We start from the raw sequence: 22987 nt of genomic DNA, 5'->3' as shown, positions 1-22987 counted from the left end.
TGGAGAAAACAATGGCATGCGCTTGCGTCCATATAATACCTGGTACAAAATCACCATTGCTATATAATGGACAACCTAGAGAATAGCCCTTCATTGCCTTGTAGCTATTCTCACACAAGCACCGACAACAACATACAATCAATAAGATTCTAATTAAATGGTAGTTCACGACTTCTAACTGATACAGAATATATATATACACACCTTGCATGAAAGATTGTTTCTTGGAGCCTGCACATCAATTTATAGATAGATAAGTAGATAGAATGGATGCCATTCACCTTGTAGGGGCAGATATCATAGATGACCATATCAGCTACCTAGAATCCATAGTCAGTCTTGAAGACATTCTTCAGAAGATTAAAACCAGGTGGCAAATCATATGACAAAGTCGTCGCAGAATGCTGCTAACTACATGAAAGATGTTTCTTGTAGCCAACACATCAATATTCAAAACAGGGACACATCATGCGTCCATGTCGATTTGCACTCAAAATCAATGCTTAAGCGTCAAAAGCCACTTGTTAGAGATAAACTATAGCAGAGTACTTAGCCTTTTCCAGTTGACTGTAGACATATTCTTATTACTATCAAAAAACTCTTCTATCACATAATCCACATGAAATCAAACACCTATAAGATGATCAAGACAAATATGTTTTAACTCATCTCCATGAAACACACTGTTAATCCTAACCTGACATGGTATATAGCACCAAGATATGAAATCCAAAAGCATAAGCCTCAAGCTATTCAATTGATGTCCTGTACTGGAGGAGGCTTCTTAGGGCTTAAGATAAAGCTTAACTCATAAATTGCAGGAAAATCCAATTCAGATTTAAGTTTTATTTAAAACTGAATTATGAGAGTTGGAATTTCAACAAAATTGATAGTGAATGTGGTGGCAAACCTACAGCATATGAAACCAATTTATCAGTTAGTAAATGGAAGGGTTTAAAGTTTTTTTAGGACAGAATTTAATGCCTTGCTATCCGTTCAAATTGAAGTCTGAATTCTCAAAGGAAATAGGACTTTATTGACTGGAATTCAACTTAAGGTTTAGGACTTAGTATTTGACTGGTGGACTAAAATTTAAATTACAGAAACAGAGGATTTGAATGAGCTGTCGAACAACTGATTTCTGCAACATGAATTATAGCTTAAAGGAAGCTAGTTAGAGATCGATAAACCTAAGCATGAGCATCAATACTTGGACTTGAAAAACAGGGGAATCAGATTTGGGAGTAGAAAAAATGAATATAAAAAATTAAAGCACAAACTGTTGATAAAAGAGTAAAGGCAAGAGAAAAGATAATAGCTAGCAGCTTCGCACCACTAAGAAACCAATCCTCATACCTAGCGGTTGAAGGTCTCACACCTCTACTAAGAGAACAAGGCGTCCTTTGAATATTATCCTTAGACAACCATCCTACTGACTTACAAAAAAAACCCTGAGACCCCCATTTTTGAACAAAAGAAATTTTTACAATTTTTTTACTCCCAATACTAAACAAACAAGGCATGATTATCATTCATAATACCACCACCGAACTAGGACCATCAAACTGTCAAATAAGATCTAAGATCCTTTTATCTTAACCCTTGATTTAAAATAGCCTAGAAGGGCATCCTAATACATGAGGCTCCTACTACTACAGGGTTTGGAGAGGGTCAGATATATGCAACCTCGCCTCCGCATGCAGAAAGATTGCTTCCATGCTTTGAATCCAAAACACCCAGGTCATGATGGAGAAACCTTAGCCCTCATTTAAAATAAAATGCTAAAGGGTAAAAAGAACCAGTTAACAAAAAGAAAAATACAGCTAATTGACAACTAACATAAAATCTAAGAGAAATTCTTAACTTTTGAAAACTCAGTTTTGATTTCCACTAGCCTTGTGGAGTATCATTTTTTGCAGTATGAAACTCACTCCAAATTCTGGAGTTTCAATCAATAAAATCAAGAAATTTCAAAAGAAAAATGAAAAAAATAAGGAAAAAAAATAAGATAGGATATGTTATTCCACTATATTAGAGTACTTTGTGTTACATAGAGATTCTTTATGTTTAATTATAACAATTTAAGGCTAAAGTTAATATTATACATAAGTGAAAATCATCGACTAATGTATGATTTAATTCTTGAATTTCAATTGGTTGAAAATTCATTATGTATGCACTTATGAAACTTTTTATGCCTAGTGCAAATATTTTTCTTCATGCTTTTGTAGAAGTTACAAAAATATGGAATTTAGGGACATGTTTCATATTTTTGTGGTTACATGTTATATAATCAAATGTGTGTAGTTATAGAACTTTATTTTATATATAAAAGGATGTAATACCTGTGAAATGCATTGTGTTTAGTTGTTCATGTTGGTCTTTATAGGGTATTATAAAGAAGGGGTTTTTGGAGAATTCAGCCTGTTATGGATCATGTTTATTATCTGTACCCCCTTTTAATTCAATGAAGAGAAAGAAAAAGCATTGCAAATTGATATTACATTGACTTATGTAAATAAAGAAATGACCCCAATATGACACAAACATCAAAAGAAAACCTTTTTTAAAAAAATATATATACTTTTGGCTTAGGTCAGTTTCAGCCAAAACAAGAGTTCATTTCAGTTCAATCTTGGCCAAAACAGATCAATTTCAGCAGAATTAAAACCTTGCATCATGGGTCACTGCACAGCCAAGCATCTACATAATCAACTGACTTAACCGAAAAAATACATGCTAATGAATCTATATGCTATGATAGATGGATATTTCACTGTGCATTTCAAAAGGATGATAAATGCTTGTCAGTCTTAACATCCTATTTTAGTTCAATTCAACCTTTTTTTTGCAACAACAATTGTTAATCAATCCATCATTGAGCTCTCAAAAAAAATATATGACAAAAAAATAAGAGTCGTCCACGTGTTAACAGAAAAGAGTAAACAAAGGCATGCCCTCTAGCATACGTATGCAGAGCCAGATCTTGCTTATCAGCTTCACTTTGCAGGTTGCGTCAACATCTTCTAAAAACACCGATTGTCACTACAAACTGGACCCCCTCCTTACAGTCAGAGATTACATCATAGACTATTTCATCAGTTAATTGAAGCCTAGCTATGATTTGATCAAATAAAAGATACTTCACCAGGAATAAAGGAATAACCTAAGTACATGGAATCTTTGGGCATACCATGACTCTGAACATTAAAATAATAGAAATTAACTTATTCATTTCACTGCAGCATCTTAGTAACGCAATAAACTTGACAATAGCATATTGAGTCTCATGTTGTTGGTAGCAAATCAAGAGGTTTTTAAAACACAAGATCCTAAAATAAGAAATCATTCGAGTTTTATCTTCTCATAAATGGAAACTGAATCCAACTTTATTCCCTTCAGTCTGTGTGAATGGGATGGTCAAGTTTTCCAAAGCCACAACAAGGATATTAGACATCACCATGGTATATTCAATAAGTTGACGCAAGATACACATGAAGGTTTGCATGCAAATATAAGACATAATTATAAATAGTAAAATACATTTTCTTGTACAAGAACTGGATAGGTGAAGAGACATTCTTATGTGGCTCGGAAGGATGTTCATAACTACATCCAATAACAGACCTATAAGAAAGTCTAATTATGGGGACAACTCTTACCCCACACCAGCAGATATTTGAGGACAATCAACCTTAAAAAGAAGCTGGCAAGAATATATCTGTTCGTCGGAGGGATTATTTTGATCACTGACATTTATTATTACAAAAAACCTATTGATATTGCAATAAATAATATGAACCTTTCTTTTGTTCCAAAGTCTCTTGCTGAACCATTCCATGTACATGACCATTGATAAGCAGGTTTCTTTTCTACTCTTCAAGGGTGTAAACCAAAACACAGGACCCACGACATTGGTAGATGCAGGCCAGAAAGGTATGTAACTTGTTCACCACTATCATCAGTCAAACCTTCTCCACTAAAATGACTCTCTAGATCATCACTCTAAATCAAGAACACTCCATTGAAAATGAAGCAAACTGAGACCGGTAATGATGAAGGCCCATTTGACAGCACCCAGTCCCCATCAAAGAAATTTTAGGCAAGAGAGGAACCGACCACAAAACATATAAGGTCGGTCAATTCACAGGGCAAGGAGTGCATATGCATGAATCCACTCACTAACACACGCATGTATATTAAGAAAGGAACAATCCTATCTCCTTAATCTTAAACACTCTCCACTGAAATGTGTTACAAGCATTACTGGTAAATTTAATACCTTACCAATAATAGATATCATGCAACAATGAAAAATTTGGATCCTAGAGTATGATAACCAAAAAAACGATGCAAATTTAGCACACCTAATGCATTCAGTGTCTGCTTAACAGGAATCATTGATCCAACTTCATCTGGTTCATGCTTGAGGCAGTGACCTGATGTTTTCCAGGTTTACATGTGCATCAATTTCCAATTAAACAAACTTACTACAGCAGACAACATTAATCTCGAACATAAGAAATTGACAAAATAAGGCTGAATCAATTAGAGGGGAGAAGGCTTTCTTGATCATGTAATTTCATTGCTACCGAAAACGTAAAATCAACAGAACACCAAGTTTGCATTACGAAGAGAAGATAGAAAAGGATGCAAAGAAGGAAACTCCCATCATAACCTTAAATCAATCTGATAAAGATGCTACCTCAATTGTAAAAGAATAATGCGAATAAATGCTCCTTGGGTACCAGCATAGAAGATTAAAAACTAAATCTAGCTAGCTCAAAAACATTTTTATTCCACAAAAAGACTATAGAAAATACTCAAAACATGAGAGGAAACATCTTATTTCAGCTAGTTATATAAGTCGTATGGAGACAAAAACGGTCTTTTTACCAAAACAACACCATGAAACGAATTTACCATTGTGAATAAGCATGCAGGAGATGCCCCAATGAATAGATTTCATAAACCTTCCACGTAAACCATCACGAGCCTTCCTTATTTGATATTGCAGAGGTCCATAAGCAACACTAGTTCACACAAAGCTGCTCTACAGTAAACTTCAAGATTAAATGTCTCCACAAGATTATAAAATGCAATATATATACCAGATAGAAGTTTATAGCTGAGAAAGAGTGACGATTGCCCAGTTTGTTTTACTGGCTCAATAGCCAATAAAGATTTGCTTCTCAGTTCCCAAAAGATATGCCTACTTACTGTGATAGGATTTCAAATCCCTTCAATCTAAACCATGTCACAAAGCCTTCCTTATTTGATAAATACTCTTGCATACGTTCTACTCTTATAAATTTCCATAAGCAACAGTAGTTCACAACAAGGTTGCTCTATAGTAAAATAAAAGACTAAATGTGCCTCCACATGATTACACAATGAAACAAATACTAGATAGAAGTTCAAAACTGAAAATGAGTGACGATTGACCAGTTTGTTTTACTGGCTCAATGATGTAAAAAGATCTGTTTATAACTTCCCAAAGATGCAACTGCTTACTTGTTTCATATACTAAACAATCATAAGCATTTTTAAAACTGACAAAAGTGGGACTCAAGCACCCCAGAAAATCAATATTACCTGCTTAATTCAACAGCGAAATGATGCTTCAAAGCATCAAAGTTATGTTCTTCAGACAAGTAATAAAAGGTCTGAGAAAGATGTCACGTGCTGGCTATTAACAATGACAACAAATTTCCAAAAACAAGTTGCTCTGCGTCACAAATCATGAATAACAGAAGTTGGTGCAAAATTAGCTTGTGGCAAAAGTGGAGAAAATATCAATAAGGTGGATAGCTAAAAAGCAAATCCCCAAAATCGAACTTAGCCTGCTATTGCCATCATCGGCTGCTTAGACAAATTAATTTCTAATTAGAAGAGAAATCTTTTCATTTTTTTGGCCTTCAAATCCATGTTAACACATAATGCAAATCAAACAAGAACCAGAACTTTGTCCAAGAAGCACGCCATGTTAATCTGATTAACAATGAGCACATGACAGTAATGGACCAAATTAGAAAACAAATGAGCACACCATGTTAATCTGATTAACAATGAGCACAGCATGTCTAAGAAGCACACCATGTTAATCTGATTAACAGTGAGCACATCGCAGTAATGGACCAAATTAGAAAACAAATATGCTAGTGAATCTGTATTCTACTACAACTGGACCTTTAGCCCTTTCGGTACTGATTACACATCCCCAAATGGATAGAAAATGAATAGATTCAAATATCGAGTCATCTACAATTTCTTTTGGCTACATAGAGGCACGGTGTATCATAAATCACAGTCATACATTATCAATCTTGATACTGCATACTGATCAGTTGCTCTAGTTATAGGGCTTTGATAATTTCCAGCCAATTCGTAATTGTCATCAATAACAGGTCACCTTCTTAATTTGTAAATACTACAGCAGCCACATTACACTCCGGGCCCTGGCAAGAACAAAAGAGATGTCACAATAATCTTCTGTTTTATAAAGGAAATATCTAATTAGACCAATTTTCCATGCATTATGGATGCATGAATTAATAAAAATTACAGGTATTCTCTAGGTCAAATGGCAAATCTTCACAGCCAGTCACTAAAATACCTGACGAAGGATCGCCGAACCGACCTAAAACCCAAATTGGCACCAAATGCAGGCGGTTCGGGTTATAAAACTTCCCCCATCCCCTCCCCCAGTGGATTCTCTTTCTTACTCACTGCCCTAGCTTGCTCACCTGCGCTCTCTCTCTCCTCTTCGATGCCGACCGACACTATTCAAGGGTTCTGATTGCACCCCTGACAAGATAAGCCCCCTTCCCTCTCTTTCTCTTACTCTCCCCCTTCTTTCCCTCTCCTCCCACTGTAAACCCTCCCTCACCCTCCCTCCCTCTTCTTTCCTCTTGCCTTCTCCCTTCCACCCTCTCCATAGGCCCCTTTCTCTCTCTCCCTCTCTCTCCTCCTTCCTTCTCTCTCTCTCTCTTCCCCCCTCTCCACGGGACTCTCTCCTCCCTCTCCCTAGTTCTCTATGCATCAAATAGTTAAGGAATATATCAGTACCATATTGAATCAATTGCCGACCAGTACAACCCCCGATAATGGTCCAGCAAACCTTGTACCTAACCCAATCATTTAAAGCTAGAAGCCCATATTGGAAAGAAATAACTCAAGAAGCAACTGAAACTCTTCCAAATTGGCATTCATCTTATGAAGATCTAAAGAACCTCACTTACTGTCACTTCATATACAGACAAGGATTATTGTTTCATTCTATACAGCATCTAGCAGCACTCAATGTAATAAATTACTGCCAACCATAAACTGATAGCTTTCTAAAGCAACTACAGCAAATGTTAAGCAGCAGATCAGCCAACAAGATATGGATCAATCACCCAAACAAAAACAAAGCGATCAGGTACAGCATCTGTTTAGACAACATGACTTGCTGCTCCAAAAAAACAGCATCTGCAAACCCTCAAGTAGAACAAGATAGACAACTCATTCTCTTTGCACTGAGAACCAACTCTCAAAAATCAAAAGCTTTAAACATTAACCAAGTAGTCATAAATAAGAAAGAATCACAATAAAATCTGAGTCCACCACCATCATTAGTTATCCAGCATACAACTATCAAGGCAAATATTTATTGAGGAATATCAAGTTGCTACCTCTGCAGGTAAGCCACACAGAACAGCAGGCAACCTGATCAACCATCTAATATTAGATACCCAATCTGAGGGCAAAACACCAGAAGATGGCATCAGTTTCTTTATAATCTGGAAGCGGAAAACCCACCAAGCATGAATTAATAGTCACAGTGCAGACAGCCTCAAAAACAATTGGATAGATCAATCACACTAGCATGTAACATCCACCAAAAGCTTCAAGCTTTAACATCCCAATACGTCTCAACAAGAAGTGGAATAGATCAAGAAGCCTTCTCATCACCAAACATCTATACAAAGAAAAACAAAAACAAAAAAAATCAACAACTTAAGATTGTAAATCTTAAGTTGACTTTCTTCCAGGAATCCAAAATCAAAAGCAAGGGGAAAAAAAAAGCTTGAGTCAAGCCCCAAGAATTTACTTGAAAAAAAAGACGAGTATCCTGATTGTATTCAAAATCCAGATTTATTGACACGATCCGCCCTCATTACATCAAAACACCACCACTTTCCTAACAAGCACCCTAAGATATACTAACAATCGCCCTACTTCAAGCATTTATAACAAGATACCTTGATAACAACAAAAGAAGGATCTAAAACTCCTGCGAGGCGGAGCCGACCTCTCCCTTTCCTTTACCCTGCTTCTTAGGCAACAGAGTCTGATGGATATTGGGAAGAACGCCACCATTTGCAATCGTGACAGCCCCCAAGAGCTTGCTCAACTCCTCATCATTCCTCACCGCGAGCTGTATATGCCTCGGCACGATCCTGTTCTTCTTGTTGTCCCTTGCCGCGTTCCCAGCCAGCTCCAGAACCTAAACACGCACCAAATCACATCAGAAAAGAGCACAGAAGAAGAAGATCGAAAAACGCTAAATCTAACCCTAACACTAGCGGCCCTGTTCACCGACTTCAGCAGCGAGGTACACGAGGACGGCAGAGAGGTACACGGGGGCGCCAGCGCCGACGCGCTCGGCGTACTTGCCGGCCTTGAGGAAGCGGGCGATACGGCCAACAGGAAACTGGAGACCGGCCTTCTGAGACCGGGAGACAGACTTGGAGGACTTCGGCTTCCCCCTTCCGCCCTTCGTCGAAGCCGTGGAACTCATCGCGCCAACGAAACCCTAGCCCTAGAAAACGCCGACGATGGGAGGAGAGCTTTTTCGGAAACAGGGGAAGGAGTCGGGCTTTGTTATATACAGTCCGCAGAAGAAGTCTTCCCACAGAACTAGTATAGCTGCGCTGTTATTGGTCGAATTGAGTCTCGCCGGATCGCCAGCGTGGAATTCCCTCCATAAGCGCTACGAAATTAGCGGTAAACCGAGCCAATACTATTTTATCACACTGCGCGCCACGTCAATATAAATTTCAAAAAAAAAGAGCCATTAGGCGCCCAAAGAAAAATAGCACCGCTTAGAGAAGGGGGCTCTCGGAGGTGGCGGCCATCTTGAATTTAATGGGGGTGATTGAGATATGGTCGGTGAAAAATGGGAGGAGGAGGGCTGAGGATGGGAGCAGAACATGGCCGGCCCAAGCTTTAGGTGATCTAGGTGGTCACCTAAGGCTCCAGCCTCTAAAAAAGTTGACACCTATCGGCCACTATAGTCGGTGACTCCTAGCTACATTGAATTGTAAATTTACAGTCCGTAGAGGTAAAGCCAACAACTACTTCGACAAGACGACTGAGGGTGAGTCGCCGTCCCAATGCCATCGCCCATCGGCCATGACCATTGTAGGCTCGCAACCAGGAAACCAGGCTAATCGCTGTAAAGCTATAAACCTTCTCCTTCTCTTCTACATGTTCTCCTCATCGTCCTCTTTAACCTCTTCTGCTTCACTGACCATCGTCTTCGTCTTCGTTATGACCAACAAGGGTCGAAGGGTGCCAACGAGGTCGTCTTCGACCGGGGTTACAAGAAGTACCACGACTGCGACTGCGGGCTACCGGGGCACCACCTCTGCATCTACCTCTTCTGAAGCCTTTTAGAAGAGGGTTAACACTCAACAACGACAAAAACTGGAGCGCTCGATCGAAAAGTGAGAGAGTGGGGTGGAGCACTTGATCGAAAGTAGGAGAGGGAGGTGGAGACTGTTGAGGGTGGCATAGGGAGCAGCTCGAAAGTTTTGTTTTTCTTTTTTGGTACAACACCATCTCACATATGATAGGTGTGAGTGCAGCTAGCAAAATCAAAGGCCCGAAAAAGATGACACTCTCTCAAGAGTCTGCACATATTGTAGAGAAGCGTCATTCCGCCAGTAGCGCTGCACCGACCTCGAATCCACTCAATCGCCATAGTCAAGTCTTCCTTGAGAATGATGCAGTCCTCATCTAGAACAAACTTCGCATAGATAATGCCCTTCTATGCGGCTCTAAACGCGAAAGCTTTCTTCGTTTTTACCAATGTTCGGGACTCAAAGACTGTTTGCTTAGGAGATGGACGCCTCTCATCCTCACCATTCACTTGATAAGCCTTTTTTTTTTTTTAACTTATGTTGATGAAATAACATTAGCCTGGTGCACTGGTACGTCGCGTGTAGAGTATAATCCTCCATTAGGGCTTGAGGAAAATTTCCACGTCATTTGATTATTTAAAAATATGCAAGAATGAACACATGTTCAGAAGCGCTCAATGTGTGCAAAAAGTTGATGGTTAGGATGGAAAGTTCATTGAGGAACCATTATCAAAAGGGCCTGTCCTACCAGATTTGTTGAGGTGGGGATTTTTGTGGCCTACTTGTCCTACCATATATGGTTGGACAGGAACACAGGTATTTTTGAGGGGAGGAGGGCGACTCCGAGGATGGTGGTAGATCGGGCGGCGGTGCTTGCGAGGGAGGTTATCGGGGCGACTTCGGTAGTCACCTCTGGGCTGGTCAGGGATATATGGGGTGCTCATCACGCTGTCTCAGCGCCACGGTTTGCCTATGTCTCTTGGGCACCCCCACCCCTTGGCTATCTCAAGGTGAACTTTGATGGCAGCAGGTCGGTAGATGGTTTGTTTGGAGGGGTCGGATTTGTGATCAGGGACCATCTTGGCAGGATGATAGCAGCAGGAGGACGGCGCACGCCTGGGTCTACAGTGGTTGGAGCAGAGCTGCAGGCAGCCTGGGAGGGTATATCCTATGTGAGGCAGGTATTCGGGGCCGAGCGGGTGTACCTCGAGGGTGATTCTTCGGTGGTGATTGATTGGATTCGGGGTGTGGATCGGTTTGGGGATGGCCATCCCCTCATCCGAGAGTCCCGTAGGATGGCTCAGATGATGGCTGACTTTCGGGCAGCGCATGTATTTAGGGAGGCGAACCGGGCAGCAGATTGGGTCGCCTCCTTTGTCGCTCGGCACTCAGGTGATTTTTTGTGGACGTCTGCTGCAGACGTCCCCCCACAGTTGTACTTTTTACTTTCTTGTGATTTGGAGGGCTGTACTCAAATTCGAACTATATGATATGAGTAGCCGTTTTCAAAAAAAAAAAAAAAAAAAAAAAAAAAAAAAAAAAAAAAAAAAAAAAAAAAAAAAAAAAAAAAAAAAAAAAAAAAAAAGGCCTGTCTAGTCCAACCTAAACATCGACTTCCATATGATTACCGTAACATGTGCAAAGAAATGAAATAAAATAAAATTCTTTTGAGTCTCAATTTGATCAGTGCTGTAAGAGTCCATCAATGATGCCAGTCGTTTTATCCTCTCAGACTAAAACAGTTAATGATATGCAATAATTGACATAAATTTCAGGAGAACTAGAACTGAGAGGAGATAAGACGGAAGTTTGAAACCATGAGAAATAGCATGACAAACAAAATCAGACATCTTAAAGGAGACCGGTTCTGGCTCTTCAGGAACAGATCCTCGTAGCCAAAGGTTGCAAGCTCAAAGATTTAAGTCCCAAGACAGCCCCTAAGCACAGAGCAAATGGATAGGGGTTTTCAAGAATTAAACCAAATTATTCTCAAGAGGAATCAAACCAAATCTGGCCTCCAACCTAGGTGGATCGTCGAACTTGAATGTGTTTGATGAGTGGGACCTCCAAGAGAAGAAACTGACCACAAGAGACCGGGTTTGGCTACGATACCATGTCAAAACACGCACACACGCACGCGCGTGCGCGCAGAGAGAGAGAGAGAGAGAGAGAGAGAGAGAGAGAGATATTTTGAAGAAGCTAGGGCGAAGTCCCCTATCCCTCCAAACCAATCTCAAAAAAAAAAAAAATCACCGCCAAAAAATAAAGAAAGAAAAAAAAAAATCCCATCTTCTCATTATAAATGTATGTGGTTATCGTTTACAAGCTACTGTAATTATATCTACAACAAATACTACATTTTATGCTCTACATTTTATACATTCAATCTTTTTGGGTTGATTCCGGTTCGGTCTGAGATACTTAGTTATCCAAGTCCAATCTATCCTCAAGATGAGACATATTTTTCAATCCAAGCCTAATCCAATCCACTTGCAACCTTAATTGGAGCAAAAAGCTATTCGCATTTTTACACCTTAATCCTTGTTCCGCTTCGAACTCTAGTTTCTCTTCACTAATGGCAGAGTTTTTTCTTGTTAGGTTGGAAAAAGAACTACAAAGAATTTTTTTTGAAAAAGGGGGTGGGCCGGTTGCGATGCTCTTTTTCTCTTCAAAAAAAAGCAAAGAAATAGGGAGCCGCCCTTTCCTCGATTCTTACACAAGGTCACCAGACTAACATTCCAATAGGTAGGGGAACACTCTCCTATAGATTTCCTATGGCACGAAGAAATGTAAGATCCGTTCGAATATATTTTTGAGCGTGTCAAGATCCCTCGATACTATTCACCCAAGATGAAGGAACTTCTAGAAAACAGTCCTACGCTCGAGCTAGAGTTGCTGAAGCCCCGCCATAAAGGAAATGAGAGTAGTTATGCACAAGATCTCATCTTTCCTCGATCGATAAATGAGACAAGGCTGTAAGTCAGAGTTCATCTAATGGGTACTTTTCGAATCTAATCTGAAAATGGTTGCCAGGGACAGTAAAACTGTAAAAAAGTAGAAATGGAGTTGGACCGTCGGCTCCACCATTTTGGTTTGGCGAACGTAATGAGTTTCCTTCAATAAAAAAGTGTTATATCTAGCTCTTGCTTTTGTTTGCTTGTCATTCTCCACTTCAGCTTTTTCCTCAGACAAGGATTGCAAGAGAGGAAGTAAACACTGTAACATCTCTATCCCCCTGATGCTTCAATTGCTGCCCCCAGAGAATGGTTTCCATGTTTAAAGCTTCACTAATGGTGCTGTCATTTTCTTAACTGCATTTTAATTTAAGACAGGAGTGGTGCACCACAAATACTACTCTTTTTGATGCAAAGTTAAGTTTCAAAGGCTCTGCTGCTGTGGACTATGCTAATCTTTATGGTCTCTCAAATGACATTATTAGGGTTTTAGTTGACTCAAAATCTGTACTGATGAGCTGCCTCCTGCACATATTATACCAGATGCCTCTGATATGATGACATTTACCTATCCTTCAAGGGAGTTATTGTAATCAATTTGGTGTTCTTTAATGAATCAAAAATTATGTACAAAAATATCAAATTCTATTTTCAGAAAGCCTAATAGAAGGGGAAAAATAAGAATCAGAAATCTACCTTGATGACAACATATGCATTTTTTTTGTGGTTCATGGACACTCTAGCTCTTTTGTGAAGCTCAGCTTAATTGGGTACTGGTGAATAAATTAATTTACACAGACCTTGGAAGGAAAAATTAAGAACACCTATTGGCTATTAGGTGACTTCTTTCTCTTACTTCTTGATGTTCTGTGCAAGTGATTGGAAATCATGGGGCTATTGGCAGCTTTCATTTGGTAGTATTGGTGGACTGGTCCTAAATGCATGCTTTCTGCAGCGCTGGAAGATGCCATCATATAAAAGGTCGAACTGTACTCCTGCTCTTTCTCGATTCACAATAAAAAGAATGTGATCGGCTTCTATGATCTTGTAATACCTATGCAAATTCATAAATGCCATTCAATTAGATGTGGCATGGGATGGTAATAATTAAGCTTACAAGAGATGCTGAAAATGATGAAGTCTGATGCTGTAAATGGAAAAAAATTAGCTATACAGCCAGAATTCTGATCAAAATACAATCACCTCTAGACCTGAGTTCCCAGCAATTATCAAGCAAATGCTCCAAAGCATTATTAATGGGAGCCAAGAGGAACCATACATTCTGTTCTCATTATTCAACCTGAATAAATTCTGAAATACCTGAAGACATGTTTTGTTTTGCCTGTAAGTAGGCATGACCTCTTATGGATTGTAACTTGTTTGGCCATCAGTTTGCTGAAAATTACTTCTTTAAAACAATATCATAAAAACAGGTTTTCACAGTGGTCTGGTTACAGCTTCTTTTATTTAACTTCTTTGATCGAAGAAGTGATTTAAGTGGGGTTTAGGGGGAAAAGGGAGACAAAAGAGGGAGATGAGGTGGTAGATGGAGGAGTTTTGAGAGGTGGAACAAACAAATAGGAGGGGGTTGGATGGAGAAGAGGAGGTGAGGTGGAAACAGGTCTCTTTCTTGAGTTGGAAGGATGTGATTGGGTGTAAAAAATTTAGATTTTATGACAGTGAAATTTCAGATCATTAGAATGAGTTTGAGAAGAAACATGGGCTTCTAGGTACCTAATATCTAATTTCATTAGATTTGGCTTTGGGAGATAATTTTCTTATTAGTATTTGTTCTAGCATCTTTCATTATGTATGGATAAGCAAAATTTTGTTGTTAGTCAGGATTTACAAAATCTCAGGTCCAAGAACCTAGTGGCCAAAGTGCTCTTCAGTTTTCCTACTAAATCAGAGGGCAAGTGGTTAAATAAGATCATGAAATTTTTCTCTTTTGTTTTCTAGGAGAAATGGACAGCCAAAATTTTTCTCTATTTTCTGTTAGTCTATCATAATTCAGAACCTTCTCCTTGACATATTGTGACATACCATATAATTTTTTTTCACACATAATACCTAAATGACATATTTGGTTATTGGGCAGTTGGTAACGGGAAATATGACACTATATGTTAGTAAAACCTTATTCAGGTTTCATTATATTTATGTTACCATATTTATGAAGCTTTTCAAAAATGTGATTTATGAAAGCGGCCAAACAGCATTTTCATACAACTTGGTTGATTGTAAACAAATTGTGACATAATAATCAAAGACAAGCTATTATCTCCTCATGAGATAAGTTGAGGAGGCCATGAACAATGATTTTTTATTCCTCTGACATAGTTATGAACAAGGTTGATTGTAAACAAATTACAATTTAATATCCAAATACAAGCTTTGACTGTGGAATCAGATTAATATTGGAACTTGTAAAGGAGCATGTTAAATGATCTATGCATTAGCCCAAAATCTGAAATCTGAATAATCGACGAATTTAGGATCCATGATAAGGTCAAGTAATGAAATTTTTAGAAGTGAAGAATAACAAGGACAAAGAACTATGAAAAAAAAAGCAACTAAGACAGGAATTTATGTTGTAGACACATTTAAGAAGTTTCAGAAGTCGATATCCATAAATTACTTCCACAAACTGAAGGTGTAGTAAGATTTGGAAAGATTTTCATCATACAAAAAATGAACAAATAATTCAAAAACTATAGCTAGTAGCGAAAATAAGAGCTTTATACAGTTTATAGATACTTCAATGTGTGTTCATATGCCACGATGTTGCAGTATTTATCACAAATAAGGTGAGGATGATGAAAATATGATACAAACCAGATTCCTGGTTGCAGAGGCTGGCATTCTGAGTCATCCATGACAAAATGGCTCGGGTGTTCGACGGGTAGGCGAGGGTGGGTCATCGATATTGTGTTGAGCGCTCCATCATTGTCTTCCCAGTCTTCATCCCTGTGGTCATGGTACAAAAAGATCATACATTAGCATTCAACAGAGAAGATAAAGCAGAGCTTCATTGCACAAGGTTTTAGTTCAGCTTTATACCCACCTGTATCCTTTATAAGGTGGAGGCACATTGGAAGGGCAGCGCCATTGGCTCATCTGCAGGACTCTAATGAAGAGCATTGGGTGGATACCAAGCACACTAGAAGGTAGTGTAAGTCCCATGAATTTTCTTGTTCTTTTGGTTGCATAGCTAAAGTAGAATGTGTTGGGGAATGTTAGGAGACTAGAATTTAGCTTGATAGAACCTTGAATTGTGAGGTCAGGAAGGATCCAATCTCCAGAAGCAAAAGGTCCGGTATTCCCCAAGAGTAAATCAATGAGACCAGCAACACCAGTCTTTCTCCATCCCATCTCGAAGTGATCGAACCCAAAATTGTAGTAGTTCTTAAGCCATGAAATGTTGAGCCAGTCATAGAATATGACTCCTATTCGACAGAGCTGGAGCAGGGATATGGATTTCATAGACCTTCCGTCTTCCGGCCTGTGACAGAATTGATGAATTTTTTTCTCAAAACACTCAAAACTTAAATCTGCAAAAGATCTGATTTTTTTTTGAGAAAATGAGAAATAAAAGAAAATATGAATTCCGAAGGAATAATTTTTCAAATAACTCCACTTACTGCATTCCATCGTAGTAGGTCCTAGTGGTTCCATTTAGTGCACCAGATAAGGAAGTGATGCTCAATACCCAGTCCTCAGAAGTATTCTCATAGCCACTGAAGGCCTGAAAAATGTTGATCTTTAGTTAAAACAATGATCCCTATATAAGTGTTGAGTCTTCTGATCTTACTAATATGGATTTCAGACTTAAGGAGAAGAAACTAAAACAAAAGATGAAGTACCTTGTCAGCAAGCATCTGCTGCAACACGCGGACGACTTGCACCCCTGCTGAGTGACCAACAAAATGAATTGGATGGTGTTCATCCCACTCTTGATAGTGTCCTACATTCCAATCAGAATAAGGATACAAATCAGGTGAAATATTCCAGAGGGACGGCCTTGATGCAACACTAAGGTTGCTTTATTGTGACCTTATTTGCTGAGAAGATCTTGGGTACTTATATACCCAAAAAATTTACCTTCTGGCTAGTATTTTTTTGGGTGAAGGCCTGGGTTGTCACACTCTTTTACCTATGAAATGAATCCTACTTCAACATAAGGCAATTGTTTACCTTGCCCATAGGTCTTCCCAAATTGTGAATGCCCATATATCCTGCTATGCTCCTCTCCATAGTCCACCTGCCCTCCCTTCAAATAGTAGAACAAATCGCACGCCCTGAATCCATAAACACCACCAAAAGACTACTTCTAAATTTCCATATACACCATTTTCCAGGAAAACAGAGAGGAAACAGAGTCATTTCCAGCCAAATACATACAATACCATTAAGAGAAGAGCAGAGATGAAGAAGCCTCGACAAGAATATAAATTTCTACCTATCATGTATGCTGGTTAAGGATCCTAAATCTGGAACCAGAACACGCTCGTCCTTCTTCTCGGCTCCGGCGAAATACGACAACCCTCCAAGCCTCTGCAACCCAAACATCAAACACAATTGATCCATTGTTCATCGATAAAAAAAAAAGCCATTCATGGCGTTGAAGAAATCCACATCCACAAGCGCGCGCGCACACACCCCTTTGCCAAAACCAAAAATCCCATGCACCAACACGATAGGTGGCGGCGACCCTTCGAACACCGCCACCTTCTCCTTGCTCTCCTCCTCCTCCTTCGCCACCAAATTAAATGCGTTAGGCTTGAAGCGATCCGTCACGGCCTGCGAGAGGTCCGACGCCACCGCAGTGCTAAATACGTAGAATCCGAATAGCAGATGCACCGCCGCGCTCACGAATAGCTCTGCCAAGCTCAGTATCCCCATCGCCACCTTCTCCTCCTCCTGTCAATGGGAATACAACTTACCAATGAGAGAGAGAGAGAGAGGAGGGGAAGGGAAATGAAAGAAGGCTCGTCAACCTTCTAGTGTTTCTCTAGGCCGTTTTCTTTTCATTTAAGGAGGGAGGGGGCAGGAACAGGTCTTTTTCCTTGTATTTATATTACCAGCTTCAAAGGTGGAAATGTGGGAATTACTTCTTCTTTGATTCGTTTGCTTGTTTCTTTGTGAAAACGATGTGAGGTGGGGTGCCATGTGGCCTTGGTGGTCACCAAAGATCGATCAACTGGGGTTTTGAAGGGGCTAGTTTCTGCCGAGGCTCTCATCTACCTACGTCAGCAAAAAAACGGGGAGGAAAGTCTAAGAATAGATAGTTTAGTAACTTTAGTTTGAAGATAAAATGGTTGGTTTGTTTAGTTGCAGGCAAAGAAATCTGAGTCAAATCCTACTTCCCAACCCCTCAACTGCTCTTATCCATTGACAACTTTCTGCTGATCTGTCCTAAATGCCATGTGCAGGCTGGTGTTAGTATGCTTGTAGCATTATAATTTATTGGAATTGTATCATTCGAGAAATATTTAGAACTCATTTGGTTTGTGAGAGAATTTTTTTTTACTAAAATATTTTTTTTTGGAAAGCTAATGTTTGGATATATGATGCTTTAGAAAATAATTTTTGCATGTTTAGTTAACTATGAAAGGGTCGAATATTCCAAAATGGCTTATATCTGGCCGAGCATCTACTTTTCTAAAAAAATTATATAAAATACTTTTTCATCCTTAGTAAAAGGAAAAAAACTGATTCTATTCTATCTAAAAGCTTAAGAAAATTTTTAAGAAAAGCATTTATCTCAATTTCCAACTAGTAGAAATTGGACTTTCTAATGTCACATATGAGTTTTTCTTTTTCATAAAATATAAAAATTTTATTTATATAGAAAAACTATTTTTCTATCTTTCTTCTTTGAAAACTTCAACCAAATATAAGTTATCTTTCCATTTTTTCGTTAACCATATATTTCTCCCTCCTCTTTCTATGTACCAGACGAGTCTTTAATGTGAACTATTGATCAAGTTGTAAACTATATTCGAGTTGCCATGGAATATTAATTTGTTTTATGAAATATTCTACACAGTCCCATCCTGGAATCTAAAAAAATTCAGATGTTGTATTTTGTTTTTTTTTTAAAAAAAAAGATCCATTGCCATATGTTTATAGCGCTGCCCCAATATGTTACCCTGTGAATCACACCAATCACCTCGTGCCACATGGCGTGCCAAATCTAGATTGGATCAAACAGTATTTCCTTAATTTAAGCAAGATCCATCCATTGAAGAAATTTTTTGTTACAATTTACAGATAAGAGGATTCTAGGCTTTATATTTGCAATTACAACTAATTTCAGAGTTGAAGTATAATAATTCTTCGACTAATTATTAGGCATGCTTTGTAATGAGTTTGTAGCCTTGCACTATATGTTCGACGCAGCCCTAACTTAGGTCTCATGCATGAAAAGTTATACTCTACACTGCATGCATCATATCATCCCAATCATCTCATGGATCCCATTTATCATAAGCTCATCTCGGTGATTGATCCACCAAAAGAAGACAAGCTGATTGGTATAGTGCATGGCCACGTTTACGGTTCCTCGGACACCGGCCTTCGGATCACATTAGATTTTTTTATAACTATTTATATTCCTTGGCAAAGTGTTGTCGGCTGGCATTTTATTTTTTATTCTTTTAATTAATGTCCACAGCCAGTAGGTTCCAGAAGAGACTAGATAAATTCATATCAGTGTCACGGGGGCTCAATCATACCTTCCTTATTGTTTAATCATCAACGTCACATGCAGGAGGTTCCCCATTTCATGCATCCGAGAAGCAAGCTGTTGGTTTTGATTTGAACAGACCTTGGCAGAGCCGCTTAAAAAGCCCAAACAAGATGAACGGAGAACAGGGAAATCCAATTGGAACGCCAAGAACCAAGCTGGCATTGGGTTGCGTCGTTGGGACCATTCAAGCCACTTTGGGATATGATTGAAGGGAATCTCCAGCTGCATCACGTAGTGTGAGTAAAATATTCAGTTTAGGGTGGCTTACGGCTTAAGAAAATAATGTCGGCCAAGGGCAGCACATTCTTCATTTATTCATGAATGTTTTTTTTTGGTTGGGTTGGAGTGGTGGGAAAAGAACGTGGTATTACCCAGTCAGGCTAGATTTTTTTTTTTAAAATTTTAAATTTTCGATAATACCTAACCATTTAACCTATTTAACTTATTTTAACTTATTATAGATCTAGCTATATTATCTGTTTAATAAAAAAGCTATGTTAGAACCTATATTTTTGACCTATTTATTAAATAAGTCAGATTTGGATTGACAAATTTTTAATCTATTATATATACGGTCTGATGAGATTGTTACCTCTAAATTAAATGAGATGAGACCAGTTGATTATGGGATCGACAAACTCATATAGCATTTTGCACTTTTTTTTTTGCTCGCATGCATATTTGTGATAATGCATGAGTTGTACATTCTTTAAACACCTTTGAGGGTAATGTCATTCTTTATTTTTCGGCATAGATCATCTGCCATATAATATTTATAAGTTATTCGGGTTGGTAATTACATAAATTTTCATCTTCCCTAATAAAAGAATTTTTTTCTATTTTTTTGGGAAAAGGATATTGTTTCCAAATGGTTGAAAGTATCATTGTTCCATGAAAGGATATTTCTATTTATAATGGATTATTTGAATTATCCACAACTCAATATGTGCAATACATGGGGATGCTATTATGAGTATGAGGTCATGGTCATGGCGTATACGGAGATAGTCATGACTGGGGGACTGATCATGAACTGCAGAGGATTCCAACTCATTAACGAATCAATATCCTAGTTTATTTCTTTAAAATTAAATAATCTCATCCTCTTTGTTCCCATAAACATCTTCCAAAACCAAGACTGTGCCATCATTGACTTTGTTCATAATCTATAAGTTATGTAAATCGTGCCATTACCGAGTGTCTGCATTCCTCCTTGCATTCAAGGAGTAGTTGAATCCAAAACTTGGTCTTATTCTTCGGATTATAGACTTAAATAACTTTAATTTGATAGTGTTTTAATGTTAATTTCAATAAAAAAAATGTTAACATATGATTTTGATAAATAAGAACAATCAAAAAGAGGTGCAGCATGTACATTAACAAGAAGGGCTTTAACGTAGGCTTCATATGGCTAGCTCCAATATGTGAAGCCGAGCCCTACGTTAGAAAAACCTTAAAAATCTCCTGCATCTCCAATCGTCCCAATAAGAGAAAAAATAAAGAGAAATTGCAACACCTCTTCACCCTCCTCTCCTAGCACAAGCTTCCGATCGTGTGCCACAGGCATTAGATCGTGTGTGTAAAAACTCTACATTTTTATGGGAAGCTAACACCTATTTTGAGAGAGAGAGGGAGAGCCATCCAAGTTATAACTATCTAGTCCCTATTCAAGACTACTAGGATATGATCATGAAGGTAAGCCCCAATTCACTAGGAGGCTAACTATTTAATGTATTGATCAACTTTTAAAATCCTAAACTCTAATTTAAAAAACTTGTAAAGCTTTATGCTATATTATCCAGATCCTTTGTTTTTTCCATTAAGTTCCAACACCTGAGAGTAGACTTTAACATGTTTATCAGTATAACTCTTGTGCACAGATCCATAAGACAGAAAATTTTAGATACTCGAAGGATCCAACATGAAGACCCTCACCTGCGCTCAATACATGCATAGGCCTTGTGTTCATGAAAAGGCATGTTCTGACATTATCACATCATGCTCATACCTTTACATATGTGATGGTTGTTTTTGATGAGTTTACTGGACTCTAAATGAAAACCAGCATTAATAAAACTTAAATGAGGAAACAATGTTAAGAGATAGACTAAGTGTCACCTGCACTGATATGAACTGCACATTGTTATGCAGCAGAGCACATAGCTGCAACACTGGTACAAAACGATACCAGCTGATGTTAAAAATAAAATGATTTTGTGCTGGATAATGCTCTAGAAATAGCATTTCAAATACTTTCTTCATAAGGGTGGTGAACAACGTAAAGATTCTTTAATCAAGCTCTTCTCTAAAGAAAAAGAATAAGGAATTCAAGTAGTCATCTAAGAATATTTGATTCCAACAAGCTAAGTTGTTTTCGACAAAAACCAATGATGTAACATAGGTAGGGGAGAGTAGTTTGCCGTTTGTACATAATTGAACTTTACATCTACAAATTAGAATGATAGGACCTGGGTGTGGAATTGGGCAAGTGTTAATCTTATATGATAGTAGGAGGCAAGATACCTATAACTCGTTCGAAATAGTGCTTATTTACTACCTAAAATCATGACTGAAGGCTGATTCATTAGCGTCTCTTTGACAAGATTAAATAGCATTTATATCTAAAAAGCACAACGATTGAAGGAGTCTTCAATTTAGCTAACTTAAAAGGTAATTTAGAAAGATACATGGTATCAAAAGCTAGTATAAGAGCATTTAGTATGCTTAGAGTTGTCTAAGTGGAGGATTGGGAGTGCCGTCGTAATATTGAAGCAAGTACAGTACCAAAGGTTTGCCTATTAAGACAGGCCATCATATTGAAACATTTATACGGATTTAACCTTTGGCCATCTTATTATACTTGGAAAAACATATGATAGGGCCATGAAATAAATTTTTGTTACCGGCATGTTGTTATGAAGTCTCTGAAGTGTAGAAAGTGTAGTTTGGTGAAGTCATTGACCTAGACTTTTGCATAGGTGTTTGCTTTTCATGGCCAAATTTTTCTGGCTGGTTCTGCTCTCGGAAAAAATGCAGGTGAAGTGTCAGTTTTAGGCATTAAATTAGCATTTAATTATCATCAAAGTCAATTGCTCATCAGATCCATTCATATTGGGGAAGTGGGAAATCGGGCAGCAAACTATGATTAAATGGCCCATCCGCGCGTGTCAAACTTAATTTAGTGCCGTTGTTATCCAGACATGAGTGCTAAATGTTCAAGTGTTATAGGAATCCGGTACAATAGTCTTAAAAAACATTAGACATGGGGACATGGCTATACATGTACATAAATGTTGTGTATGCATAATACATATACATAAAATATAAATCCTATGAAATATATTTACAAATGCGGTAAATAAGATTTTTGATAAATTTTGTTGGAAAAACCATTATTTTGGCCTAATAGTCTAGAAAGTGGAAATGTTTTATAGTTGTAGAGTAAAGAATAAATACTCTGTAGTCGTGATAGTTCTTAGTGACATTGATGTGTCATTCAATTAATGGCACCCAGGCCAGCAATATGACACGGCCACATCAACCCTAAGGCAAGGCCACAGAGAATATGCATGGCTTGAAAATTTATTACAACCTTAATATTACTAAACAATAATGGTCTCAATTCATAACAAATAACAAAACTTATACAATTA

General features: G+C 38.2%; 2 protein-coding genes across 3 annotated transcripts; both read right to left on the bottom strand.

Annotated features, from left to right (window-relative positions):
• Positions 1-8120: 8120 nt before the first annotated feature.
• Positions 8121-8850, bottom strand: LOC103697247 (histone H2AX). The gene is made up of 2 exons (XM_008779069.5): positions 8588-8850; positions 8121-8491 (listed from the first exon to the last, which is right to left on the bottom strand). The coding sequence occupies exons 1-2, from the start codon at positions 8783-8785 to the stop codon at positions 8270-8272; spliced, it is 420 nt and encodes a 139-aa protein (XP_008777291.4). The 5' UTR covers positions 8786-8850; the 3' UTR covers positions 8121-8269.
• A 4320-nt stretch (positions 8851-13170) lies between these two features.
• On the bottom strand, positions 13171-17631 carry LOC103697246 (uncharacterized). 2 transcript variants are annotated; one of them, XM_039132732.3, is made up of 8 exons: positions 17243-17631; positions 17043-17137; positions 16778-16881; positions 16447-16547; positions 16225-16328; positions 15648-16085; positions 15419-15550; positions 13171-13637 (listed from the first exon to the last, which is right to left on the bottom strand). In XM_039132732.3, the coding sequence occupies exons 1-8, from the start codon at positions 17483-17485 to the stop codon at positions 13478-13480; spliced, it is 1377 nt and encodes a 458-aa protein (XP_038988660.3). In that variant the 5' UTR covers positions 17486-17631; the 3' UTR covers positions 13171-13477. The 2 variants fall into 2 exon arrangements, with proteins under 2 accessions (XP_038988660.3, XP_088569514.2); XM_088713388.2 differs by having other exon boundaries at positions 13330-13637; positions 15648-16145; positions 17243-17617.
• Between the last annotated feature and the right edge of the window lie 5356 nt (positions 17632-22987).

This window comes from Phoenix dactylifera, chromosome 17 (genome assembly GCF_051530095.1).
Source record: "Phoenix dactylifera cultivar Ajwa chromosome 17, Ajwa_hap1_PhDact_Kaust_v1.1, whole genome shotgun sequence".
Lineage (NCBI taxonomy): Eukaryota > Viridiplantae > Streptophyta > Magnoliopsida > Arecales > Arecaceae > Phoenix > Phoenix dactylifera.
This window is presented reverse-complemented; position numbering and strand designations above follow the sequence as displayed.

Bases quoted from the DNA above. Each gene is read 5' to 3' on its own strand.
- LOC103697247 (XM_008779069.5), bottom strand. From the start codon at position 8,785: ATGAGTTCCACGGCTTCGACGAAGGGCGGAAGGGGGAAGCCGAAGTCC. The intron at 8,492-8,587 runs GTCGGTGAACAG...GTGCGTGTTTAG, and splicing joins TCGTGTACCTCGCTGCTGAA to GTTCTGGAGCTGGCTGGGAA.
- LOC103697246 (XM_088713388.2), bottom strand. From the start codon at position 17,485: ATGGGGATACTGAGCTTGGCAGAGCTATTCGTGAGCGCGGCGGTGCAT. The intron at 16,548-16,777 runs GTAAACAATTGC...ATTGGAATGTAG, and splicing joins TGGGAAGACCTATGGGCAAG to GACACTATCAAGAGTGGGAT. The intron at 15,551-15,647 runs GTGGGTATAAAG...CCATGACCACAG, and splicing joins CCACCTTATAAAGGATACAG to GGATGAAGACTGGGAAGACA.